This window comes from Excalfactoria chinensis, chromosome 2, assembly GCF_039878825.1.
Source record: "Excalfactoria chinensis isolate bCotChi1 chromosome 2, bCotChi1.hap2, whole genome shotgun sequence".
NCBI lineage: Eukaryota > Metazoa > Chordata > Aves > Galliformes > Phasianidae > Excalfactoria > Excalfactoria chinensis.
Window position 1 is genome coordinate 82,083,635 of NC_092826.1, and position 23,335 is coordinate 82,106,969.

At 38.9% G+C, this 23,335-nt stretch overlaps 1 protein-coding gene across 1 annotated transcript; it reads left to right on the top strand.

The window, feature by feature from the left end:
* Window positions 1–995: 995 nt before the first annotated feature.
* Window positions 996–17,961, top strand: TMEM170B (transmembrane protein 170B). The gene is made up of 3 exons (XM_072328637.1): window positions 996–1,404; window positions 8,943–9,113; window positions 15,024–17,961. The coding sequence occupies exons 1-3, from the start codon at window positions 1,308–1,310 to the stop codon at window positions 15,152–15,154; spliced, it is 399 nt and encodes a 132-aa protein (XP_072184738.1). The 5' UTR covers window positions 996–1,307; the 3' UTR covers window positions 15,155–17,961.
* The last annotated feature ends 5,374 nt before the right edge of the window (window positions 17,962–23,335 follow it).

Consider the following 23,335-nt stretch of genomic DNA (forward strand, 5'->3'; position numbering starts at 1 on the left):
GTCTTGAATATCTCCAGAGAAGGAGACTCCACCACCTCCCTGGGCAGCCTGTTCCAGTGCTCCGTCACCCTCACTGTAAAGAAGTTCTTGCGCACATTCATGTGGAACTTCCTATGCTGAAGTTTCAGCCCATTTCCCCTAGTCCTGTCCCCACGTTGTCTTGGGGAGGAGGGTTGGAGAGGGAAGGGAAGGCAAATATGTAAAAATCTATTTGCTAACATCTGAGGTATTCATTTGCTATCTGCACTTGGTAACGTCAAGCGTCTTGTGATGCTGCCAAAGGCATAGACCTTGTTCTCTCATCGGGTCACAAGTTCAGCAGCACACTAAGCTATGCTACATCATCCCCACCGGGAACCTCATTCGGCATCCCTTTATGTCTATGTCTTTGCTCTCCACGTTGCTGTCTGCAGAGCTCATCGTAATCCCTACAGTAGCACAAGGAATTAATACTCTCAGGTCTTCCTTGGTACCATCTCCCAGGTGAGGGTGCTTTCTGAGCGCAGAGCATTGGCCCCAAGTCCCTGCCTGGGCTCTGTGCTTCAGCAGCCAAACCGAAGCCCTCTGAGGAGCCATTCACTGCTGTGCTTTCGGTGCCAGATATTGGCGGAGGTGCCGAGCATTGTTAGCAGCAAACAAAAGCCTTTGGGAGCGGTCCCCTGAGCCGAACACCACACAATAGCCTATGTGAAAAACCAGGTCACAGGCATCCAGCAGGACGTTAGCAGATTTATAGGCCGAGCAGCTACGGCGTGGGACCATATAGGTAAGAGCGGGTGTGGAGGGCAACGCCACCACAGCGGCTGCCGTGCCCCCGTAGGCGAGCAGGTGAGCGGGCGCCTCACCTCAGCCTAACGGCGCGTGCAGGGGCTGGGGGCGGCGCGGCGAGCACGCGGGGCCGAGCGCGGCCAATCAGGGGCGGGCGGGCGGCTCGCGCGCGACCTAACGGTCACTGGGACCCTGCCCCTTCCCCGCGGCCGGCACTGCGCCTGCGCCGCGCCGCCGGCGCCCAGCCCCTCCGCAGGTGATGCCGCTGCCCGCGGGGACGGGGCCGTTACCGGAGGAGACGGCGGCGATGGGGCCGGTCCGCTCCCCGCCCCGCCCCTGAGCCGAGGGGAAGCGGCATCGTGGCCGGTCCCACCGCCCGGCTCCCTCCGGCCGCCATCTCTCCCCGTGGCCCCGTTCTCGATGTCTCCCCAGCGGCGCGGAGGCCCCTTCACCGCCTCCCCGCCCCGCGGCTCTCCGGCCGCCAGGCCGTCTCCGGCCCCCGCGCCCCCCGGCTGAGGGGCGGCCCGCCTTGCGCCACCATGAAGGTGGAAGCGGGGGACAACTCCATGATCAACCTGTCGGTGCAGCAAGTGCTCAGCCTCTGGGCTCACGGCACCGTCCTGAGGAACCTCACCGGTGAGCGCAGTGGGCGCCGGGGTGCGGGGAGGGGACGATGCCTTCCTTGCCTGCCTTCTCTTCCCGGTCGCGGGTGTGTGGGTGGGGCTGGCTGTCCGGCTGCGTGGAGCTGATGAGAAGCTAAAGCTGTGTGGCGATAGGGTTGGAACCTGATGATCCTTGAGGTCCATTCCAACCCAAGCCATTCTATGGTTCCATGGGCTCCAGCGTGTTGAGCGTATAAGGGCTGTATAAAGTGTGTGAATGCATAAATGTGTTTGAGTGGGTGGTTTTTCTTCTTGCTGCGGGTGTGCGCTTATCGGCATTGGAAGGAGAGTCATAAAAAAGCAGAGACGAGTGTAAGAAAGAGATGCTTTTTATGGTGTGTTTTTTTTTTCTACTCTGGGTATGCCCCTGTACAATAAGAGAGGTGCGAGCAAATGGAGTAGCAGATGTTTCCTGGCAAATAAGCACAGTTTTAAGCATCAAGGATTCTTAAAGACGAAGCCATTGTGTCACCCTAAAGCTCCGAGAGAGACGGGCAAGGCACATCCCTGCTACGAGGGAACCTTGGCTAGCTTTGGCTACAACTGGCTTATTTCCTTTCTGCCTCACACTGCTAAAAAGATTCTGACCTAAGGCTGCTATGAGACAACCCCATAGGCATGCAGTGGTGAGGTGCGTCTCTTGGCTTCCTGTTCTATCCAGGCTTCAGGTAAATCACAGACTTCCAGCTCTGGACTAGAAGGGGTTTTGTATCAGTAGCAAAGGTGTCGCTGAGTACATTCTTTCTACTATTATAGGGGTGTTGGTGACAGATTAATGGTAAGCCTTGAGTTAAGGGCATTTGTTTTGAATATCTATAAAAGAGCATATTAGGTCACCTTTTTCCTTCTGTCCGTATGAATGATATATGGGAACATCTGCCAAATGTGGAAAAAGTTGTGATGGTGTGAGTGAAGTTTGGCTACGTAGTGAACTAAACGGTTGTCTTAACCTCGATGAGCTTTTCTTTCTACTTCTACTTTATGCTTTTCAGTTTTATAGGTTATTCTTTTTAAATGTGATCCATAAAACGTTTAAAATACATCTGATACCATTTCAGAGGCATTAGAGAGGTGTACTAATACAGCTCATTCTCCGAGTAGTTACTTTTGCATGCTTTCTATACAACTCCAAGTTGTCCTCTTGAAGGGAAGAGTTAACAATGGCTTTAACTTCTCTTTGTGTTGGACATCCTCTAAAGCTTTCCTAATTAGAACATTACACAACAGAGGCGTTTCTATGAAACTCAGTGCTGAGTATTGGGTAAGAAAAACCACTTCTTGGTGCTTTTGCAGTGTAACAAGAGGTTGCACGAGGTATTTTTGATGTGGAATGGTTGTTTAACCATGGTAACATTGATGGAGAATGGAGTTAGTGCTGCTTGTTCTTAGAGCCGTAAGCTGTTGTGTGGCATGACAACAATGAATGGTTTTAGTGTTCAATGTAAGGCAGTGTTCCTTATTGTAACCTAAGAGAGGTTTTAAATGTAGTAGCCGATAATAATGTTAAAATTATGTAAACCCTTCTTAAACATATTTACCAAATAGAGAAGTGAACATTGCTAAAAAACAGACGTTCTGGCTTTCTGTGCTAAGAAGAGTGTGTGAATGATTTAGTTGTGTTGTTTAATTTCTTGATCCATTTTCATTGTGCCTATGTGACATACAAGGAGGAATTTCAGAATACTGGAAGAAGAAAATAATAAATATGCAGTGTTCCATGATTGATCTTTAGGACTGATTTTTGCTTAGGTTTGGACTATAAGTTGTGATTTATTATACTTGGATCTTAAACTGTTCAAGCAGGAATTCATCTTCTTTAGGTAAAGTGCTGATTATGTTTGTACAAAGTTGTAAAGTCCTCCTGGCAAAGTCATATTCCTCTATAAAAATATATATATTAATTCTTTCAAAGCTTTCAGGAGAGCTGATATAAACTACGTCCAAATCCAGGAGGTACTTCAGATCTTAATGGTTTTATTATTCTTGTTATTTTTAATGAGAAGTTGAAACACACACACACACACACACACACACCAGTCTTTCATGTAGAATATAGTATGTGACCCAGAGTACCGCAGGAGTCTACGGACAACTTAATTCCTGCCTCTTGCACACCGCGTTCTGACAGCTAATGCTGTGAGCACTGTTTTATTGGCTGAACCTAGGCCTGCCAAGGCGATGTTATTTGGTTCATTCCTTTCTGCTTTAACCTGGAAGGAGGAGGAGTGCTACTGTAAAAGGTGGAAGTAAGTGTCCAGTACCTATGGGAGCAGGTAGTCTATGTTAGCTTACCCAGCAAATCTGACAACAGCTCCCTTACATGAACCAGTTGTTTTTTAGAGGTAGTGGTAAATCAGGGTTTGTTACCACAAGTCAGATAATAACTGATTCTGAACTGTAAAATGTCCCACTTTGAATGTCTATTGTAATAAATATTCATGCTTAAATGCTGCCTCCAGTTTAGGGAACTTTGCTATGTTTGCGTTATTCCTGTAAGCAATGTGGGTGTTTTGTTTAAGTCTAATTACCACTTGTTCCAAAGATTGAAGCTTCTCATCCCAGCAGGCTTTACATTAGGTACTGAGGAGTCAGAGGGAGAATGCAGTCTGCTCTGTGTTGTTGAGTAAGAGGAATTCACATAAGAGCTTGTGTTGTGCTGTATGGCTTCCAAAGTCAGTGTCTTCCTCCCTGTACCCTTAGGTTGTAGTGTCCTAAAGTGGTGAGCCCAAGATTCCACAACTGTTTTAATATGTTTTGAAATAAAAGTAAACCATTAAAACAAACAAACAAAAACTACCTTGAAAGTGAACATTTATAAGAGATTATGGGAGTCACATAGAAGATGCTTAAGGTCTACTTGACGTATACATGTATTTTTCCCTATACTCCATCCTACAGTTATTTGTCCCCTGATTTCTCTGGATTGTCGTTGTACCTTATCTTGGAACTTCAGGGGACTAGTCTCTAATTTATGATTTAAATGCTCTTCAGCAAGTTCTTCTCTTCCAGTTAACACAGCAAGAGCATAACATCTTAAACAGCAATTTGACTGAGTGCTCCTGATAGCATCCAGGGCACCAGATATTACAACCATGCAGTTCTGTAATTTAAACCTCATAAGCATGTGTTACTTTGTTGACTGAAATTTGTATCTTTGTATTCAGAGCACAGATACTTGCTAGACTTAATTTTGTAGCTAATAGTGGTAGAATGGATACATAGATGAAAATAACAAGGCCTAGAATTTGACGTAGAATATTTTTAGAGCGCTCTTAATGAAGTTTAATAGATGTTCATTTATCTGGTGATGCAAGCTAAGCAAGCAAAGGGAAACAATAAAAAAGACCATTGAAGATGAAGAACTAAGGACACGCTCTGTGTTTACAGAAGCTAAGAGGCAGTAGGACAGTGTTTTCACGCACAAAGGTTTCTCTGAAATTAATGCCTCCTATTTCATTACATTAGCCCACAAAATCAAAGGTAGATGTTGGTGGTCTGGCAGTTAGCACTGAACCTTCCAGCCATACAATGTACTCCATTATATGTTGTTGCTGTGTGACAGAGGGCAGCAGAGGGGTAGTCTGACAAAATGATGTTTGATGTGGAAGTACAGATGAAACAGAAGTGTGTCATTGAATTCTTCCATGTGGAAAAAGTTGCATGTGGTGGTACTCTTTAGCCCATGCTGAGCATTTATGGGGACCAAACAGTGGATGTGAGCTCAGGGAGGTGGTGGGTGGTGTGTTTCAGAAATGGCAAGGGCAGTGTGAAAAATGAGCTACGTTCCTGACAGCCATGTGCAGCTGCCACACCACAAAAGGCCGTGTCGTGATCAGCTCATCCATGCAGATCAGCTAATGGTGGTCACTATGCTGGAAAAATAGCATAGCTGAGAATTTGCTCTATCAAATAGCGTTGTTGTGCTCTTCATGTATGTTGTAGATTCCACGGAAGTAAATAGACTTCACTTTCAGAGTAACTTACCTACATAGATGTTATTTGGCAGTGTTAGCTTTTACATACTTTGAGTCTTGACCTTGCAGTTTTTTTGTTTGTTTGTTTTTATTTGACCAAGATAAAAGCTGTTACTAGAAGGTAAATTCAAGTGTTGATAGATTGAAAGTGATGTGAATATAATTCTAAACTGGAGCATTCTTTAACACTTCTTTCTATTGCAAAAATCTGATCTTTCAGATATAAATATGTACATATGCTCATTATGTTTATCCATTATGTAATGTGTATGGCAAGTGAGATTAAGTTATGATACCTTTAACTACATTAACAAAGTAGTTCTCTAAATCTGGAGTGGTAGGGCATGAATTTGGCTTCATGGTTGATGCTGTTGCCAAGGCTTTTGTTTGTTTGCTTTTTGACAGTGAAGTGGCCTACATGGCATGAAGCTTACAGGCAGAGGATGGGATTTATCTTTCTTAAGGGGGTAAGAGTCTTTTTGGAAAAGCTGTCAGGGCTTTAAACTAGGTTTGAAGGAGGGAGGAAGGTGGATAGTGAGCCTGGCCATGAGTAGGTGTGTGACAGCAAAGCTGTGTTACAGGGACAGGGAGAGCAAGAATAAAATGCACAGACAGTGGAAGCAGGGTCAGGTACCTTGGGAGGAGCATAGGGATGCTGATAAGCTGTCTAGGGGTGAGGCCAGGAAGGCCAAGACCCAGCTGGATTTGAACTTGGCAAGAGGTGCAAAGAAGAAAAAGAAGGGCTTCAAGAGGTACATCAACCAGAAAAGAGAAGTCCAAAAAACCAAGGTGTACTTCTCCCCCTATTCCGTAAGCAATACAGTAAGCTTGTAACAGTGGACAAGGAGAAGACTGAGGTGCTCAACAACTCTTTTGCCTCAGTCTTTGCGGGTAATTATTCTTCACATACCCCTCTAACTGAAGGTGGGGACTGGAGGAGCAGTGTCCTTTCCACTGTAAACAAATATCAGGTTTATGACCACCTAAGGAACTTGAATGTCTACAAGTCTATGGGTGCCAATGAGAAGCATCTTGGCATCCTGAGGGAATTGGCTGATGTAGATCAAGCCACTCTCAGTGATATTTGCTAAATCTTGGCAGTTAGGTGAAGTCTCTGGTGATAGGAAAAAAGGCAATGCTTTACCTGTTTTTAAGAAGGGTAAAAAGGATGTCCCAGGGAACTCCCAACCTGTCAGCTTCACCTCTGTGCTGGGGATGCTGATGGAACAGATCCTCTTGGAAGCTGTGCTAAGGCATGTGGAAGAGAGGGAAGTGATACAGAAGAACCAGTATGGCTTTTACAAGGGCAAGTCCTGCCTGACCAACCTACTGGCCTTCTAAGATTGTGGAGCTGTATCAATGGACAAGAGAAGAGCCACTTTTAACAAAGTAAACATATTTACTCAGAAATCTCAAGAAAAGAAAAACTGAATGCAGATGATTTGCTAACAAACATGTAGCCTTTTACTAAATGTGTTGCTTATAGGTGAAGAATAAGAATACGTTAAATAATCAATTGATACGATTCTCTGAATTATATATATATATATATATATATATTTTAACAGTGATTCAGACACGTGATATCTGAAAAGTGACTGATAAAAGGCTTATAAAAAAGTATAGATGGTTCCTGTTCTGTATGTTTTGTAAGGGTTGTTTTTTGGTTGAGGCTGAAGAAAAGTATGATCTAGACGATGATTTGAAAGGCCTTCTGTGAGTTCTGAGTTCTGTCTTTCTTAAATCTAATGTAGTGGAAATGCTAAGTTGTGACTGGAACCAGTGGTTGAGCACCTGGTGGAAAGGCAGGGCCAACCCAGGGGAGCTCAGGTGCAAGTAATGCAAGCAATGTACCTGAGTGATTGGAAGGGGTGGAGCCAGGATCCATCCCTTTGCAGATCTCATTTAAGGGCTGGCAGTGGTGGTAAGAGTATCTCATCCGGAGTTCCCTGCATAGCTGGGGACTTTTACAGGCCTTCTGAAGGTAAGCAGTTTCTTTCTCATATTTCTGCACCAAGAGTGCTTTAGTTCTGATCCTCCTGTAAAGATGTTTATGACTTGATTTGGGGGCTGAGGGTAAAGGGGTGGAGGGCTTTGATAGTGCTGCTTAGAACCACCCTTAGTATATGTGTGTATGTGTATCCAGTCACTTGGAAAGATAAGTTGCACCTTGAACTGTAGCTGTTGGTATTAACTATGTTGTAGCTGTTGTTATTAACTATGTTGTAGCTGTTGGTATTAACTATGTTGTAGCTGTTGGTATTAACTATGTTGTAGCTGTTGGTATTAACTATGTTGTAGCTGTTGGTATTAACTATATGTATACTTACTAGCTATTTTCCTTGCTCTTCTCTTAAAAGGGTCTTCTGGTTATCCTTAAAGGACTGTGGTTGCTGTATAGCAACTGTTCTTTCTCAGCAGCCTTTCACAATACTCTTTGTTTAATGTGATGTATCGATGTATTTTTGAATTAGCTAATTGGGTTGTATTTCTGCTCAAATGACTGATGTGTGTCAAGCTGCAATAATACAGGCTCACCTGATAAATAGTGTCCTGATGTTGTAAGAACACTTACTTTTCTGGGGGGGGGGAAACTGCAGCAGAAACTCTTAACTAAATTTGGAATTACATTAACTGTGAAAATGTCTCCCAGCTTGCTAGATTTTGTGATAGGGACACATAAAGTCATCAGCACTGTTGACATGTATGAATACATGTAGGATTTCAGTTCTTGTATTTTCTTATCCTTTTGATCTATCATGTTTTTAGAAAATTATCACCAAATGAGCAAGCTTCTTTGATTTCTATGTAGATTCACTGATGCGTCCTGTTCTTTTCTTTGAAAGTAATGGTGATGTCTGGCATTTGTAGAAATATCTGTGCTCTGCGTGTTCTCGTGATCTCCTGTCCTTGCGCAGTAACTTACATAGTGGTGGCTACTTGTTTCTATAAGGTTCTTTACTAAGTAATTAGAATAAAGTAGATGTGCTAAAAGTTCTTGCTTAAAAAGAATTATTTCTATTTTTCCCCTTTGAAGGTACTTGGGTGGAACATTCCCATTACAGCTCCCTGGTAGATAAACCAAAGTCTTTAATCTCACTTTTCCTATTTGATGTTAGCTTGATGTGGTCTTTCCTTGTAAAAGATGATTCTTTCTCCTGGTTCACTTCATTTCGGAAAGAATTTCATCCTACAGTTACAATATCTCAGTAAGAAATTAACATTAATGAATAAGGAAACCATTGAAAGAATGATGGTCTATGTTAATACAGATCTGTTATTTAAAATACTGTACTAGAATTCTTTTCATGTTTTTTTTTTTGGTGTTGTTTTTTTTAATCACAGTAGCACTGTTCACTTAAGTTAGACTGCTGAAAGAGGATGGTGTCTTGATCATATGCTGGTGTTTTCATGTTAACTCTTTTCAAGACCGAAATCATTGTTGCATTTCTCCTACTATTGATTGTATGCAATGTTTCTAAATCTTTTGTGATGCTGTTGCCTGAGAAATATTAATCTTTTCACTGCTTTCTTTCAGAAATGTGGTACTGGGTTTTCCTCTGGGCTCTCTTCTCCTCTCTCTTTGTCCATGGTGCTGTGGGAGTATTAATGTTTGTGATGCTGCAGAGGCATAGGCAGGGGAGGCTGATTTCTGTCATTGTGGTCAGCATTGGATTTCTGGGTTCTGTAACTGGAGCAATGATAACCAGTAAGTCTATCTTTTGCGTTTTTACTTATTTACATCTAAAAATAAAAATACGTTAATTGCTTATTAAGGATTTTGTGATAATTGTGTAGTAATTCTAATGACTACGATGGTTAAGTTGTTCTTCCTATTATGTAAAGATAAAATGATTCCAGAATTGTTAGCAGATGGTTATCTTGCTCTTTCATTTTGTCTGCTTTGTGTACCAAGGTATTCAAATATCGATGGTCAACAAGCAAATATCATTTGAGGATCAGAATTTGCAGTCCTATTGTAATTGTTGCCAATTTTGGCCACAGTGTGCTTTTCCTTTTTCCTATTTCCTTTTTCCTATTTCCTTTTTCCTATTTCCTTTTTCCTATTTCCTTTTTCCTATTTCCTTTTTCCTATTTCCTTTTTCCTATTTCCTTTTTCCTATTTCCTTTTTCCTATTTCCTTTTTCCTATTTCCTTTTTCCTATTTCCTTTTTCCTATTTCCTTTTTCCTATTTCCTTTTTCCTATTTCCTTTTTCCTATTTCCTTTTTCCTATTTCCTTTTTCCTATTTCCTTTTTCCTATTTCCTTTTTCCTATTTCCTTTTTCCTATTTCCTTTTTCCTATTTCCTTTTTCCTATTTCCTTTTTCCTATTTCCTTTTTCCTATTTCCTTTTTCCTATTTCCTTTTTCCTATTTCCTTTTTCCTATTTCCTTTTTCCTATTTCCTTTTTCCTATTTCCTTTTTCCTATTTCCTTTTTCCTATTTCCTTTTTCCTATTTCCTTTTTCCTATTTCCTTTTTCCTATTTCCTTTTTCCTATTTCCTTTTTCCTATTTCCTTTTTCCTATTTCCTATTTCCTATTTCCTATTTCCTTTTTCCTATTTCCTATTTCCTTTTTCCTTTTTCCTTTTTCCTTTTTCCTTTTTCCTTTTTCCTTTTTCCTTTTTCCTTTTTCCTTTTTCCTTTTTCCTTTTTCCTTTTTCCTTTTTCCTTTTTCCTTTTTCCTTTTTCCTTTTTCCTTTTTCCTTTTTCCTTTTTCCTTTTTCCTTTTTTCTTTTTCCTTTTTTCTTTTTCCTTTTTCCTTTTTCCTTTTTCCTTTTTCCTTTTTCCGAATTGAAGAGTTTTTTAGATTTTAGGAATGTGGTCCCTATTCCATTGACTTCAGGACTTGCTTCCTATTTCTTCCTTGGGCCTGCTGGAGGCTTTCACATTGCATCTGGAAAGGATATTGCTCTTTGCTCTTTTAAAGGAAGTAGAGGTGCTATGTACCTCTACAGAAAAAGATACCAGTGCCTTTTATTTTCACAGAATTGTAGGGGTTGGAAGGGACCTCTAGAGATCGAGTCCAAACCCCCTGCCAAAGCAGGCTCCCCACACCATATTGCACAGGTAGGCGTCCAGGCAGGTCTTGAATATCTCCAGAGAAGGAGACTCCACCACCTCCCTGGGCAGCCTGTTCCAGTGCTCCGTGACCCTCACTGTAAAGAAGTTCTTGCGCACATTCATGTGGAACTTCCTATGCTGAAGTTTCAGCCCATTACCCCTAGTCCTGTCCCCACGCACAGCCTTGCCACTATGGCTCCCACACCTCGGGTATTTATAAACCTGGATCAAGTCCCCTCTCAGCCTTCTTTTCTCAAGGCTAAACAGACCCAGTTCCCTAAGTCTCTCCTCATGTGGGAGATGCTCTAGGCCCTTCACCACCTTTGTGGCCCTCCGCTGGACTCTTTCCAAGAGATCCCTGTCTTTTTTGTACTGGGGAGCCCAGAACTGGACACAGTATTCCAGATGAGGCCTCACCAGGGCAGAGTAGAGGGGGAGGATCACCTCCCTTGACCTACCGACCACGCTCTTTTTAATGCACCCCAGAATGTCATTGGCCTTTTTGGCCACGAGGGCACACTGCTGGCTCATGGCCAACCTGTCGTCCACCAGGATGCCCAGGTCCCTCTCTGCAGAGCTCCCCTCCAGCAAGTCTTCCCCCAGCCTATATTTTGTTTTTAATGAGCATATAACAACCTGAACCATGCACGTCACTTGGAACAAACCAAATAATCATTTGGCTCAAGGATTTGAAAGGCCTTTCCAGTCTTCCGTTGTCTTCAAATTGATATTTTTCTAATTTATTTGGGGTCGTTCCTGTTCTGTTCTTCCTCTCAGGGAAAAAACAAACAAGTGAGCTATGTGTGCTATTAACTTACGTGCAGAGCTCTTCAAGAGCATTGGTTACAGCATTTCTAATGGTGTTATTTCAAACTCAGCCACCTGAGAAGTATTTTACGGTTTTTATTTCTTTGTATTGGGGTGTTAGTGTCTTATTTGTGGATATGTTTTTTTTGTTAAAGCAGTAAGCTCAAAGATGAGTAAATACAAGGTTCATAGAGCTATAGTTGAAAGTTTTACTTTAGTCTAGCTTATAAACGGTCTGTAGTACCTTTCCCAAATAGGCAAGAGAAAAGAGTTTTCAGTTTGGGGTGGGCAGTGGGAAAGAGTATTATTTTGGTAGGAAATAAGCTTGTACTTACTGTCTGAAACAATGCTGGTAGTATGGAGTTCTCAACACTGCAATTGATAGATTGAATGCTGTCTGAAGTAACTTGAATAGTAGTTTCTGTCCAAACATCTTCAGTGTTGTTAACAAGGTGGTCTAACTTGAAAGGTAGTAGAGCCCTTGAAGGTAAGGAACTGTAAATCTAGAGACCTCCATAGGGCCTTAAGCTCTTGCCTTTGTCTTTGAGCTGTATAGATTATCAGAGTAGGGGTAACGCTTCAGCATTAGACACTCATGGTTGTTTTGCAGCAGATTTTCTCATGCTTTCTTTGACTGAAAGTTCTTATTGCTTATTAATTTTAAAATTTGATTAAAAATACGAACTTTAAGAAAGGCTTCCTTGGGGGCTTTCTTCAGAATTATGTTTTAATGATGCTTTAATTGCTGCGTATTTCCCACCCTGACATTTTATTGTTTAACAACATTTGGTGTTTCTTTTTTCCTTCTAAGGTGAGGCATATGGAACCAATTGATACCTTATATTGCTTGTTATGCTGATATTGAATTGTCCTGTGTTTAAAATGGCAGTGGCACTGTTATTAGGTCAGCAAAATGACCGCTTCTGAAGAACAAAGGCTAGGAAATATTATGTTGAATATCCAAGTAGAAGTAAAATCTGTTTCTGACATGAATTTACTTTGCCTCTTTTATCTATGTATGGAAAGAGGAGCAGTGCAGTTGTTTTTTGATATCTGAATTTACATGTCAAAATGTTTGTGCAAGCAGTGCTGTTTGTGTGTAAATAATGTATTTCACTCGGGAATTTCTCTGAGCTTGCACTGTAGACTTATGTTATTCTCACTGGTTTTGCACAGAGAGATGAAACTGGATTAGCCAAAAATGCCAAGGTATCTTCATTTCTGGACAGTACTCATGTGGGTTATTTCATGCTAAAAGAAATTCCTTGGGGGAGCTTCTGAAGACAAATAAAATATTAAAAAGGATTTTTAACTCCTAAGTAGGATGTAAACAAGTATTTAGCCCTTTGGAAAGGCCCGATCCTGCTTTTAAGAAATGGAAATAGCAAACCAACTAACATTTCCATTTGTATTTTCAGTCTTCTGCATTATTTATGTAGACAAGTGTAAGATAACCTATGAAATGGTAAAGTTTAGAATATAGAGTGGCCTGGATTGAAAAGATCCATAATGATCATGTAGTTTCAACACCCCTGCTATGTGCAAGGTCACCCAGACACCAGACCAGGCTGCCCAGAGCCACATCCAGCTTGGCCTTCGTTGCTTCTAGGGGTGGGGCATCTGCAACCTCCTTGGGCAACCTATTACAGTGCATCACCACCCTCTGTTTAATTTTGTTCATGATAGCTATTTGGAACTTTATTTTTGAGATCTTTTACCAACATATAGCAATGTGTTTAAAAACAGCAGAACAAAACCAATAACCAGAGTGAGTAGCAATGCTGCTGTCAAAAATAGCCTCAGGAACAGCTAAATATCAGGCAATTTGAGGCAAGGTTTTTCAGTTGCATTTTCTCCCAGAGGATCTATTCTTTCTCTTCCCCCCCATGCATGCTCTTTTTTGGTGACATCCTCATTTCCTTCAATAGCAAGCTATTGTAGTATCCTTTGGTTCTATACCAGTTGTGCTGGGTTCTTACAGCTTGTACTGCATGCTATTATCTAAAACACATAAACACATGATTATCAAAGAACAAAATTTCTTGGTTTTGTTATTGATGTTTTTTCCCAGAATATCTCAATGCTCTCTTAAGAAGCCAGGCACTGCTGTTATTGGGATATGGCAATTGGATGCTACTGGTTAATAAATCTTACTAATTTGAATTCACTTGGGGAGTTCAGTCACCTGAATAATTTGAATGTCAGTACCGGGCTCATTCTCAAGGATCTCTCTCAGTTTTTGACAGTTGATAGTTGGGATAAATGGAAAAGCTAATGCAGGGTGGATGAGTGAAGTAATAAAAAGCTAGCATTTTCATTAGTTACTTCTACACAAAATGTGCTTCACAGGTAATCTTTTAAAGAAACAATCAGTAGTGAATCCCGGTCTTCCTGGTGGTTTTCTGTTTTGTTTTTCTTGGTTTTGTCAGGTGATATCTTAGAAAACCTGTTGAGACTTCTTTCCGTGCCATAGATGGATTTTTGGATCACTTCTGCAGATTCTTTCCTGTAGTGAATAAAGAACAAGAGAATTCCCACTCGAATTCCTGCCATTTATTTCAAAAACTAGCAGCTTTTCAGTTTTCTTGGAGTTGGAAAGGGCCTTCGTGTACTCTGAAAGCAGTTAACTGAACTGCATTTGAGATATCGCATACAAAAGGTCTGTAGTTGAAAACTCCAGTATTTTCTCTAGGCAGGGGAATGAAGCACTCTACAGCACATACTAGATGAGAAAATACTAAAAACAAAAACAAAAGCTGTTCCAGATAAATTTGAGGTGTGGATCGTATTATTTTTTTACCTGCTGACACAGCTGTATACAAGCTTCTTTTTTCTATTTTGCATAAGCATTTGTGTATCCTTACACTGAGAAGTAATATGAGAAGAAAATGTTATTTATCAGCATGACATTTTTTTTCAAAGGTGGGTGCAAAGATTTTCTTTCTTAGGTTCTTATTTCAAGTCAACAGAACCATTAATTTGCTCTGTTGCTTTTGTACGTTAAATGCACTTGAAGAATTCACCGTATGAAAGACAGTAGGAGGGAGTTGAGAACAAGTGACTTGTTTTCGGTGCTGTGTGTTGTTTATGGTTAAACTTTGGTCATTTGGTGTTATATTTCAAAGGAGAATTTGCACACAACTGTGCAGGAGAAATGGTTTCTTATTTTTATATAACTGAATATCTTATGATGTTGGTTAGAGTCTTCTCCCCATACACACTCACGAATTACAATGTAAGACTTCTTGATCCTTTTCATGTTTTGCTTGATTTGCCAGAAAACTGTTAACTGTTTAGTAGTTTAAATCAAAGCTAATTAACACAGTATGACCTGATTGTTTAACAGAAATATTAAATGAAACAGATAGACATGTAGATTTTTAAGGCAGTTTGTAGGTGTTCAGTCTTAATGTTGTTGTCTTCTCCCTGTCTGTACGAAGACAATTAAACCACAGTTTGGTTATGGTAAATTCTAGATGCATGTTTTAGAGGGTTTGGCTTTTTTGCTAATTGCTTGTGTTGGAACAGTTAATCTGGTTCATTTGGGAAAATTATCCCTGAAGGCCTTTTGATGAAACTAGGAAAAGTCAAGCAAGGCTAAATAATTGCATAATGCCATGGGGTAATTCAGTGTTTGGTAATATTCTAGCAATAGCTAATGCATAAATACAGTAAATCATTTGTCATATATTTCAACCTTAGTTTTACTTGTGTGATTTGACCATTGTTTTTCTTGTGATTCTTAGGTGCTGCAGTAGCTGGAATTTACAGAGTAGCAGGGAAGAATATGGCTCCCTTAGAAGCTCTTGTCTTTGGTGTTGGACAGACAGTACTGACATTAATTATATCATTTTCAAGGATTCTTGCAACGCTTTGAGACTTATGTAAAAAAATAATGTCAACTAGCCTAAGAAAAAATCTCTAATCTGAAGAGAAGCTTCCTGCAAGTGGATTCATCAGTTATGAACGTGAATTCTAGTGCAAGAGAAAGGAAGTGATGAGGAACAAGCACTACAGATTTAGAGGTTCAGTCAAATGAACAGACTGTCCTCTAGTGTCTGAACTGTTGTACTTCTGCACTGCGCCTTATGTGCCTCAGTCAAAGGCAAGGTGTGATCTTTGTGCACAACGTTGAGATGAAGCACCTTGAGTAGCTGCCAGTCAGGTTATGCTTGGTAATGGGATCGTTGTTCTTATCAGTGTTTTAATAAAATAAAGGGATGCTCCTGAAAATTGCTGCATGTGCCAAACTTGGACTTCAATTCTTAATAATTGATTGGATAAGCTTTTTGACACTGTAGTTATAGAAGAATGCTGTGGGTGTACACTGATCTCAAGTGGAATAGTAAGGTAACTAATTTTTGTACTAACAGAATATTTCTTTGAGCACTAAACACAGCACTTAGGTTTGATTCAAGAGGCTGATAAATGTTGATGGGATTTAAAAACTACAACTGGAGCAACCCTGTTGCAATTACCACAATCTTAGGATGACTTGTGGCAATTTTTTGAAGGTGAGCACATTGTTTCTTCCTGGTCTTGGCTCTTCAGACATCAGTAGTCTAGAGACATGCTGTGAGAGAGGTACAGTTTGTGTATACGCATCATAAAATGATGCTTTTCCTAAAATTATTTTGTCTTAAAATTACAGATGGTTACCAGCACTTCTGAAAACCCTAGAAAGGCTACCTGCTGCAAGTAAGCTCCCTTTATTTGCTTAAGTGCTGGTAGGACTCTTAAGCCTACACTTTGTTTTTAAAGAACAGGCAAATGTAACACAGACTCTAAGAAAGTTCACATATGATACAAATGGAAAGGGATGAAGAAAAGGGATACCAGTTTTCTACAGAACAAAGACGTTTGTTTAATAAAGTAGTTATCTTACTCCAAAAGTTTGGAAGCAGGGCAGCACTGATGTATTTACTACCTTGTTTCTGAACACTTTGTATTCTTGGAAAGGTCAAGATACCTGGAAATTTCTATTACGTAGCTTCCAGTAGATTTTGTGCTTTTCTAGTTTAAAAGGATCAGTAGTGTTGTGCATGTGAGATGTCTTAAATGTGAATGCTTGGAGTGAATAGAAATTTTAATGCTATTTATGATGTGCAAAATTTAAAGGGCACGATGTTCTGTGTGAGGAATAAGACATCTTTTACATCTTTATTCAACTGGATATTTTTCAGGAGTTGGTTATTAATGCTGACAGGAAGAGTAAATTGCCCAAAGGTTTTGCTGTTCAGATATCAAAGAGACTTTTGGAACTGCTGAAATCATTGACATCTGCTGTACAGCTAAAAGAATATGGTTCAAAAGCAATTTACAGTCAAAATACATTGCTTAGTGCTTCAAAATATTACAGTGAATTTACTTACTTGCCATTATTTTTCTCCACATGAGCTGTTGGTCTTTTTTACGTGCTAAGGATGCTAATAATTCTTCTGTTTAAAAGTATTGTCAGGTTTTGGTGGCTTTTTTTTGGAAAAAAAAATGTACAAAGTTACAGTCTATGGAGGGAACAAGATAAAATAGAGCTTTATAAATGTTTTTAATATTATACTTTGGCTTTGAATTGCTTTAATATGTGGCTGAATGCATATATTCTCATTACTTGGAATGTTCTCAAAGCTTTTTTTTCATGGTTTAATTTTTGGTTTTTGGTTTTTTGGTTTTTTTACCTTCTGCTGATAGTTTTTGAGATAACAATCACTGCACTTTAGACAATGAAATTTTTGCATCTGTAAAAAGGCAACTTAAACTTCTCCCCATTGTTTTATGATATGGGAAAAATGGTTTTGGGTATCTAAATCTAATGGAATAATAAAAGAAATTGAAGATATTTTTCCTAATGTGCCTTGTTATATGTATTTTCTAGGGGAGAAGATTCAAAAGGTTCTCTTTGTTCTTGTTCTATTTTTGGTATTATGAATGATTTAGTTATTTGATATAATGTTTTATTCAGCAGACATTAAAACATTTGTTTGACAACTTGGAAATATTTGTCTAGATCAAAATCAACCTTCTCACAAAGCATTGTATTCAGTAGCTTCAACTGTCTTGTGACATTACCTCACCCTTCCTTCACAGTTTCTAAATTTCAATGAGCATCTCAATTCTTATTCATTATATGGTATCACTGTTAAAGAACTTGTTGTCTTTCACCAGTTTAAACTGTCAGACTACTGCTAGCGTAAGCGATGTATGTCACTAATAAAATTTTATTGATTAACTTCATTCATTTTAATTGTAGTGCCTATGAAATGTCTTCCATTGTAACTTCTTGGACAAGGGGGTATCCTTGCAGGTGTTAAACAACCTTCCTCCAAGTAACTTTTATTGTATAGATCCTATTAATGGTTTCAAATCAATTAGGTGCTTAATTGTGTTCTGCTTTATATGGCATTATCGCCTACCAACAATCAGTAGGCAGATACAGTGCCTAGTTAGTGTAACAGAAAGAGTTGTGTGTTTGGATAGGAAATTGGTCTTAGCTATTTATTATTAAGGGTAAATGAGGCCAATTTAAGTTTTCCTTGTTTGTGGTGTTATAATTCCAGAAGAGAAAGAAAGTGCAAGTGGTTTATGCGTCTGAAACTTTCAGGATTCACTCCAATTCTATAGGAACAACATTGTTAAATAAAAGGTGTACTAATCAAAGAAAGGTGTGTGTGTGTGTGTGTGTGTATATATATGAATGATGGTTATGTTTTGGACACGTATTCTATACCTTACACAAACAGACAACTTAAAAACTTACACAAGAAAGTTACTTGGGATAACGTTTTGTCTTTCCTTGCTAGTGTATCTTGTATGCGAAGGGCACTGATGGTGCTGATTTGCTTTGAACAATAAAGCTTTGTGTGAAAGTCTACACAGGATCTTTTTTGAGCTATCTTTAAACAGCTCTACATTATATCACTAGGCACGTTCTATGCATTGTTTATTTATTCTTGTGAGGAACAAGTAACACCATCTTTAGAGGAGGTTAGAATACTTAATTTATTATTCACTGCAAAGACAATTCTGCTGCTTTGTTAGAAACTGCTGTTGCCAGAGATCCAAACATTCCTCACACTTTTAATGTACCTCTATGATCAAAAACTTTGTTTTGAGAAAATCCTTCAAGTAACTCTTTAAGTTTGTGGGTAATTCTGGGTTTATGAAACCAATCTGTGTATTATCACTAACAGCGCAATATCAAGTTTTTGCTCAGCTTCTTAAGGAAACAAATAACCAGTTATAAACGTTCAACAGAGACCTAAGAGAGTAGCCCTGATTTTTATGTTGTGCAGCTTTCTGATTTTTAAGTTACAGTGTTTTTACTATTCTTGTATTTCTTTTCCAATGCTGGACATTGGGATTTATTTTTGTTACTGTTTATATATCTATTTGAATTGTGTTAGGGTCGGGGAGTGAGTTGTATATTGCCATTTGAGAGGAAGCTGAAAGAGAATCAAAGCTCTGGTAACCAATAAAATTGATTTTATTGGTGCTTTACCTATTCTATTTACCGAACAGGTTGTAATAATGCCTTTCCTTCAGTAAGCTGCACCTTTTTCGACAAGGCCGCTCAAAGTCACTCACGTATAATTCCACAGAATAAATTCATTTTCATCTTTAGTCAAAATAGCGTTCCTAGTTTTGGATGAAGCAGATCAGATTTGGCTTAAACAAGGTTCAAGGAATGTAGTTGGAAATATGGTGAGATCTCTTTGTTTTTCAGTTTCTGTTTTGTTTCCAGATATGCGTTCATCACTTGTGTCTTTCAGTTATGGGGAAAATATGGGTACAGCACAGTAGGATGGAAATTGCACCTTTAATAGCAAGTAATTTGAGGTATTCATAGCATTGACATGAGAAACACTTTAATAACTTATTTCTAGTGATATTTTTGATAGCTGGCAAGTCTTTTGGGATGACTTGCAAACATACTTGTTCTTCAGCATGCTAATGAAATCCAATTCTTTGCAATTCAAGGCATATCAAACTTTGATTTAAAGTTGTTTTGAATTCAACTTCCCAATAAAATTTCACTAGTTAAATTTTCATAAGAAAAAATAGTCATTCTTAACTTTTTCAATGAGAATTTCTTTATTAGGTGATGTTAAATAGAGCAATTATACAGAAGACTTTCTCTATATTCTTTCCCATAGTATATGAGCAGTTGAAATAGTGTTCCATGAGCTGTCATAGTGTTGGAGTCTGATATATCTGAACATAGCTGCTAATGTGTAACATGTTCTCCGTTCTGCTGTCATAAGATTTTTCACATCAGCTTGCGAGCAGTGTCTTATTTGTGCATCTTGCAGCCCTGGAAAGTAAAATTAATGATGAGGCACTTAAAGAGAAGTAAATCACGGCTCATTCTCTTAAATCTTTTCTCACAACTGATTATATTACCTAAAAATAAACGTTTTAATGTATAATTGGATTATCAAGATGTTCTTCATTTCAAGTGAAGTAAATGATCTAGAGAACCCAGATGCAGGAAAATCAGTCTATTTTTTTATGCTCATGGCTTAGCTGTATGCTTTAAAGCTGATGTATCAAATGTACAAAAAGTTGGAGGATAACTTGATTTGAATTCTATACAGAATTCAACATGTAAGTGGCTTAGAATCATAGGATGTGTTATATTGACAGAAAGAATATCTTTTGAATGGCTTGTTTAAAAATAAAACCAACACTGCTCTAACCTGTGAGCCCAAGATTAAATTACGTAATGAGGAAAGGCTGCTTGAATCCTCTCTTGTTGCTTCAAAATGGACTAAATGTCCTTCGTGCACGGGTAAGTTTAACTCAACTGAAAAAATTTATAGGATTAAAAGTCAATTTTTGTGGCCTTTAAATTCAGTGGGAAAAGTGTTCTGTACTCTGTTACAGTGATGAAAACTTCAGCTAGGTGATACTTGTTTCTCAACCTAACTGCCTACTTCAGTGAAAGTGAAGTTGCTATGGAAGGCAGAATTTAGCCTTAGTGTATACCATTGGATACCACGTAAGATAAAAAAAAACTGATGTCCTGATGGCATCTATTTTGACCTTCTTGTGCCAAAAGTTGCATGGGAAATACATTTAAATTCAGTGCACACATTTAATAACAAAGATGTCACAAGTCTGTATCAAAATGGTTCTATTTAAGGCATTCCACCAGGTATGACAGGTGTAAAGACAATTGTACTCTGAAGTATTCATCTAGAGAAACTTTTTTCCATCAGAAACATTTCCTTCCCACTTTTAGTTACCAATACTTCTGGTAGTTACCAAATGCTTTAGGAAGGTACAGTTTGAACGCTGGTAAGTTTGTTAGTGATTAAAGGAAAATGGATGATATGTCCTTTTGTGCTTTTTTTGTGAACTGGGGAAAAAGAAAAGGTAAAGTAAATTGCAGAAATTTTTGAAGTAATGGTTGATTTAAATGATATTCTATTTGAGATTTTAACTTTTACATTTAATTTTGGTATTTGATACCGACGTTTTATGATTGGTTTGATCGGTTGTATGATTCCAGGTTATCCATCAATATAACATATATTAATGAGGCCATCAGAGCTAAATATCTAAAACCTTTTGATATTATGCCTCAAGGTTTTACTCATTTGAGTGAATGTAATCATTTGTGTTTAACTTTTTTAACAGTTTGAAAGATAGCACAATTGCAAAGGTCCATAATATTTTTGTTGGTATAACAAAACTACCAAGTATTTATATAATTAAACTTTTGACTGTGGTATTATATAGAAGCACTTAATGCTTTAGAAACATTTATAGAATCCACTGAGGATACGTACTCGAGCCTTTTTCTGCATCAAATACCTATTTTACTGTTAGAGATATATTTATATGCATATAAAATTTGCAAGTTAAACAATTTCTCACGCTCACTTTCTTGATTAAAAACTTCTGTTAAAATATTTCGGTAAGTTTCTATCATTTGTTGCATGTTATTGCGTAACTCATCATATAGCTATGCATCAACTTTTTTTGTGGAATAATCTGTATTGCAGGTGAGATTTAAGCAGGCTAAAGAATCACTATCAAAGTAAGTAGTAAAAATGATTTATTGTAGGAAAATATTGAACCTTGAAGCCATCTCTACAACTTATTACTACACAGAGGATACAACAACTCAGAATTTCCAATACAAGATCTCACTGCCCTGTGGTATGATTTACTGAAGAGCTACAGTTCATAAGGGGTCTTTCAGCCTTGAGAGATGACCCAACCCATGGGAAGATCACTTCCTTGCAGGGAGAGCTTAAAGCTCAATTTGGCCATCGTATTTATGGAATAAACTCCTTGGCCTGTAGTCAGGTTACAAAAGATGGAAAAAGTAAGTATAAGATTCCTTGAACTCACAACCACTTCTGTTCCTTGATAGATTAGTCTTGGAAGAGCCTCCTTATATTCATGTGAATCCATTTTCTGGTTTTAAAACTTGGGAACATCGAAGTACGCCATGTTACCTGCTTCTGTGTGAGTCTTTCAAACAAGATGTTGGAATTAAGACAGTTCATAACCTTATTACAGTGCAGGACTTCCTTCAGCACCTGAACAACATTTCCATTAGCTTGGTCAAGGAAATCAATGCAGCTGACACACTCTGGTAACAAAATTATACACTCTTGAGTCTGATCTAAATGTATGAAACATAAAATAATCAAATACAAAATAAAGCTAAAATTAGTGTTTGTGCTAAGCATGTTCCTTTAGGCATAATGGAGTGATTGTACAAGCATCATATTTCTGCTTGATAAATGTGGGTACAAGACTAGTGTGAGTGAGGCTTCCATTTCTCTGCTTTTCTCCCCATGTTTAATCCATACTGCTACTACTGGTTAAATTTTAGCATGGGGGAGGAGGGTAAAGGTCAATAAATGAAATATATGGCTAGTTACCACTGAATCTGAGGCACTTTCTTCTCTAGTGTTAAGAATTTATTTATTCAAGTGGCTATGCATAATTTAGGGGAAAAAAAATGGTGGCAGAAACAAAAAAAACCCACGTTATTTTCTGCAGCTTATCATGAAATTGTCAACTAGTAACTAAACTCTATTTGGAAAATATTCTAATAGCATGATGTGTTTTTTCTTTGACTTCTGTTGACCTGCTGAAATACGTTGATATTTACTCCTTTTATCCCATGTGCTTTGTTTTTAAAGAAGCTTAATTCAATATGAGTGTATTATTATGTCTTAGAGGTGCTGTTTTTACTAACTCTAGCGAAAGCTTTGTGATACTCATATTAAGTGAAAGTATGGTTTTATTTGCTTTCTATTTTATTAAATCATCCTCCTCTCTTCGCTCAGACCGAGATTGCTGCTTTTATAGACCGCTTCAGCTAATTTCTCATGAGCATCTTAGGGGACTCAGAGTATAAAAACAGATTGCTGTAACTTAAGGTAGTGCTGTTTTATTGCTTGACTTTTTGTGTTTTTATTATTTGCAAGTAAATGTTTCTGAGACCATCTTTTAATGCAGGTGGTAGAGGCATAAGAATGGAAATTGGTCACAATGCTCGAGTCTTCTGATTACAAACAAGGGTCATGCATGATACTGTGTTGTACCTTACACAAAACTATACTTTCATATTAACTGCCAGAAGAAAGTAACAACCCTAAGTTTGTACCCTCTGTGGAATGGCTGGGCACCTTTTTAGTTCTGCCTCTGGCCACAGCGATTCCTCACAGCCGCAGTGCTTCTGGTTGCCTGCCTGATAGTTTGGCAGGAACACCTGTGGAAAAACTGAGCTGTGCCTGCATTGAGAGCAGGAGGACAGCAGGAGCTGAGGGTACCAGGGCTGCTCCAAATGTTGTCCCTGCTCCAAAATGGGAAGTCAAAATGGGCAGTGGATAAAAGCAACTTGATAGGGTATGAAAGAGCTTGAGTGGTACAAACTATTATGGAGTATGTTAAAAACAAAAGTAGGGAACCTAGATCCAATGGAGATGTAGGGCGGCAACAGGTGAAGATGCCCAGGTGGAAGATGTGCTGCATTTTGGCAGAGATTTTTGCACTGTGTGAAAGGGAAGAAGCCATTACAGAGGGGAGAAAAATTGCA

What these genes read in the sequence shown, in the direction of transcription:
- TMEM170B (XM_072328637.1), top strand. Translation starts at nt 1,308, where the DNA reads ATGAAGGTGGAAGCGGGGGACAACTCCATGATCAACCTGTCGGTGCAG. An exon ending in CGTCCTGAGGAACCTCACCG is followed by an intron (nt 1,405 to 8,942) that starts GTGAGCGCAGTG and finishes GCTTTCTTTCAG; the next exon opens with AAATGTGGTACTGGGTTTTC. An exon ending in AACTGGAGCAATGATAACCA is followed by an intron (nt 9,114 to 15,023) that starts GTAAGTCTATCT and finishes TGTGATTCTTAG; the next exon opens with GTGCTGCAGTAGCTGGAATT.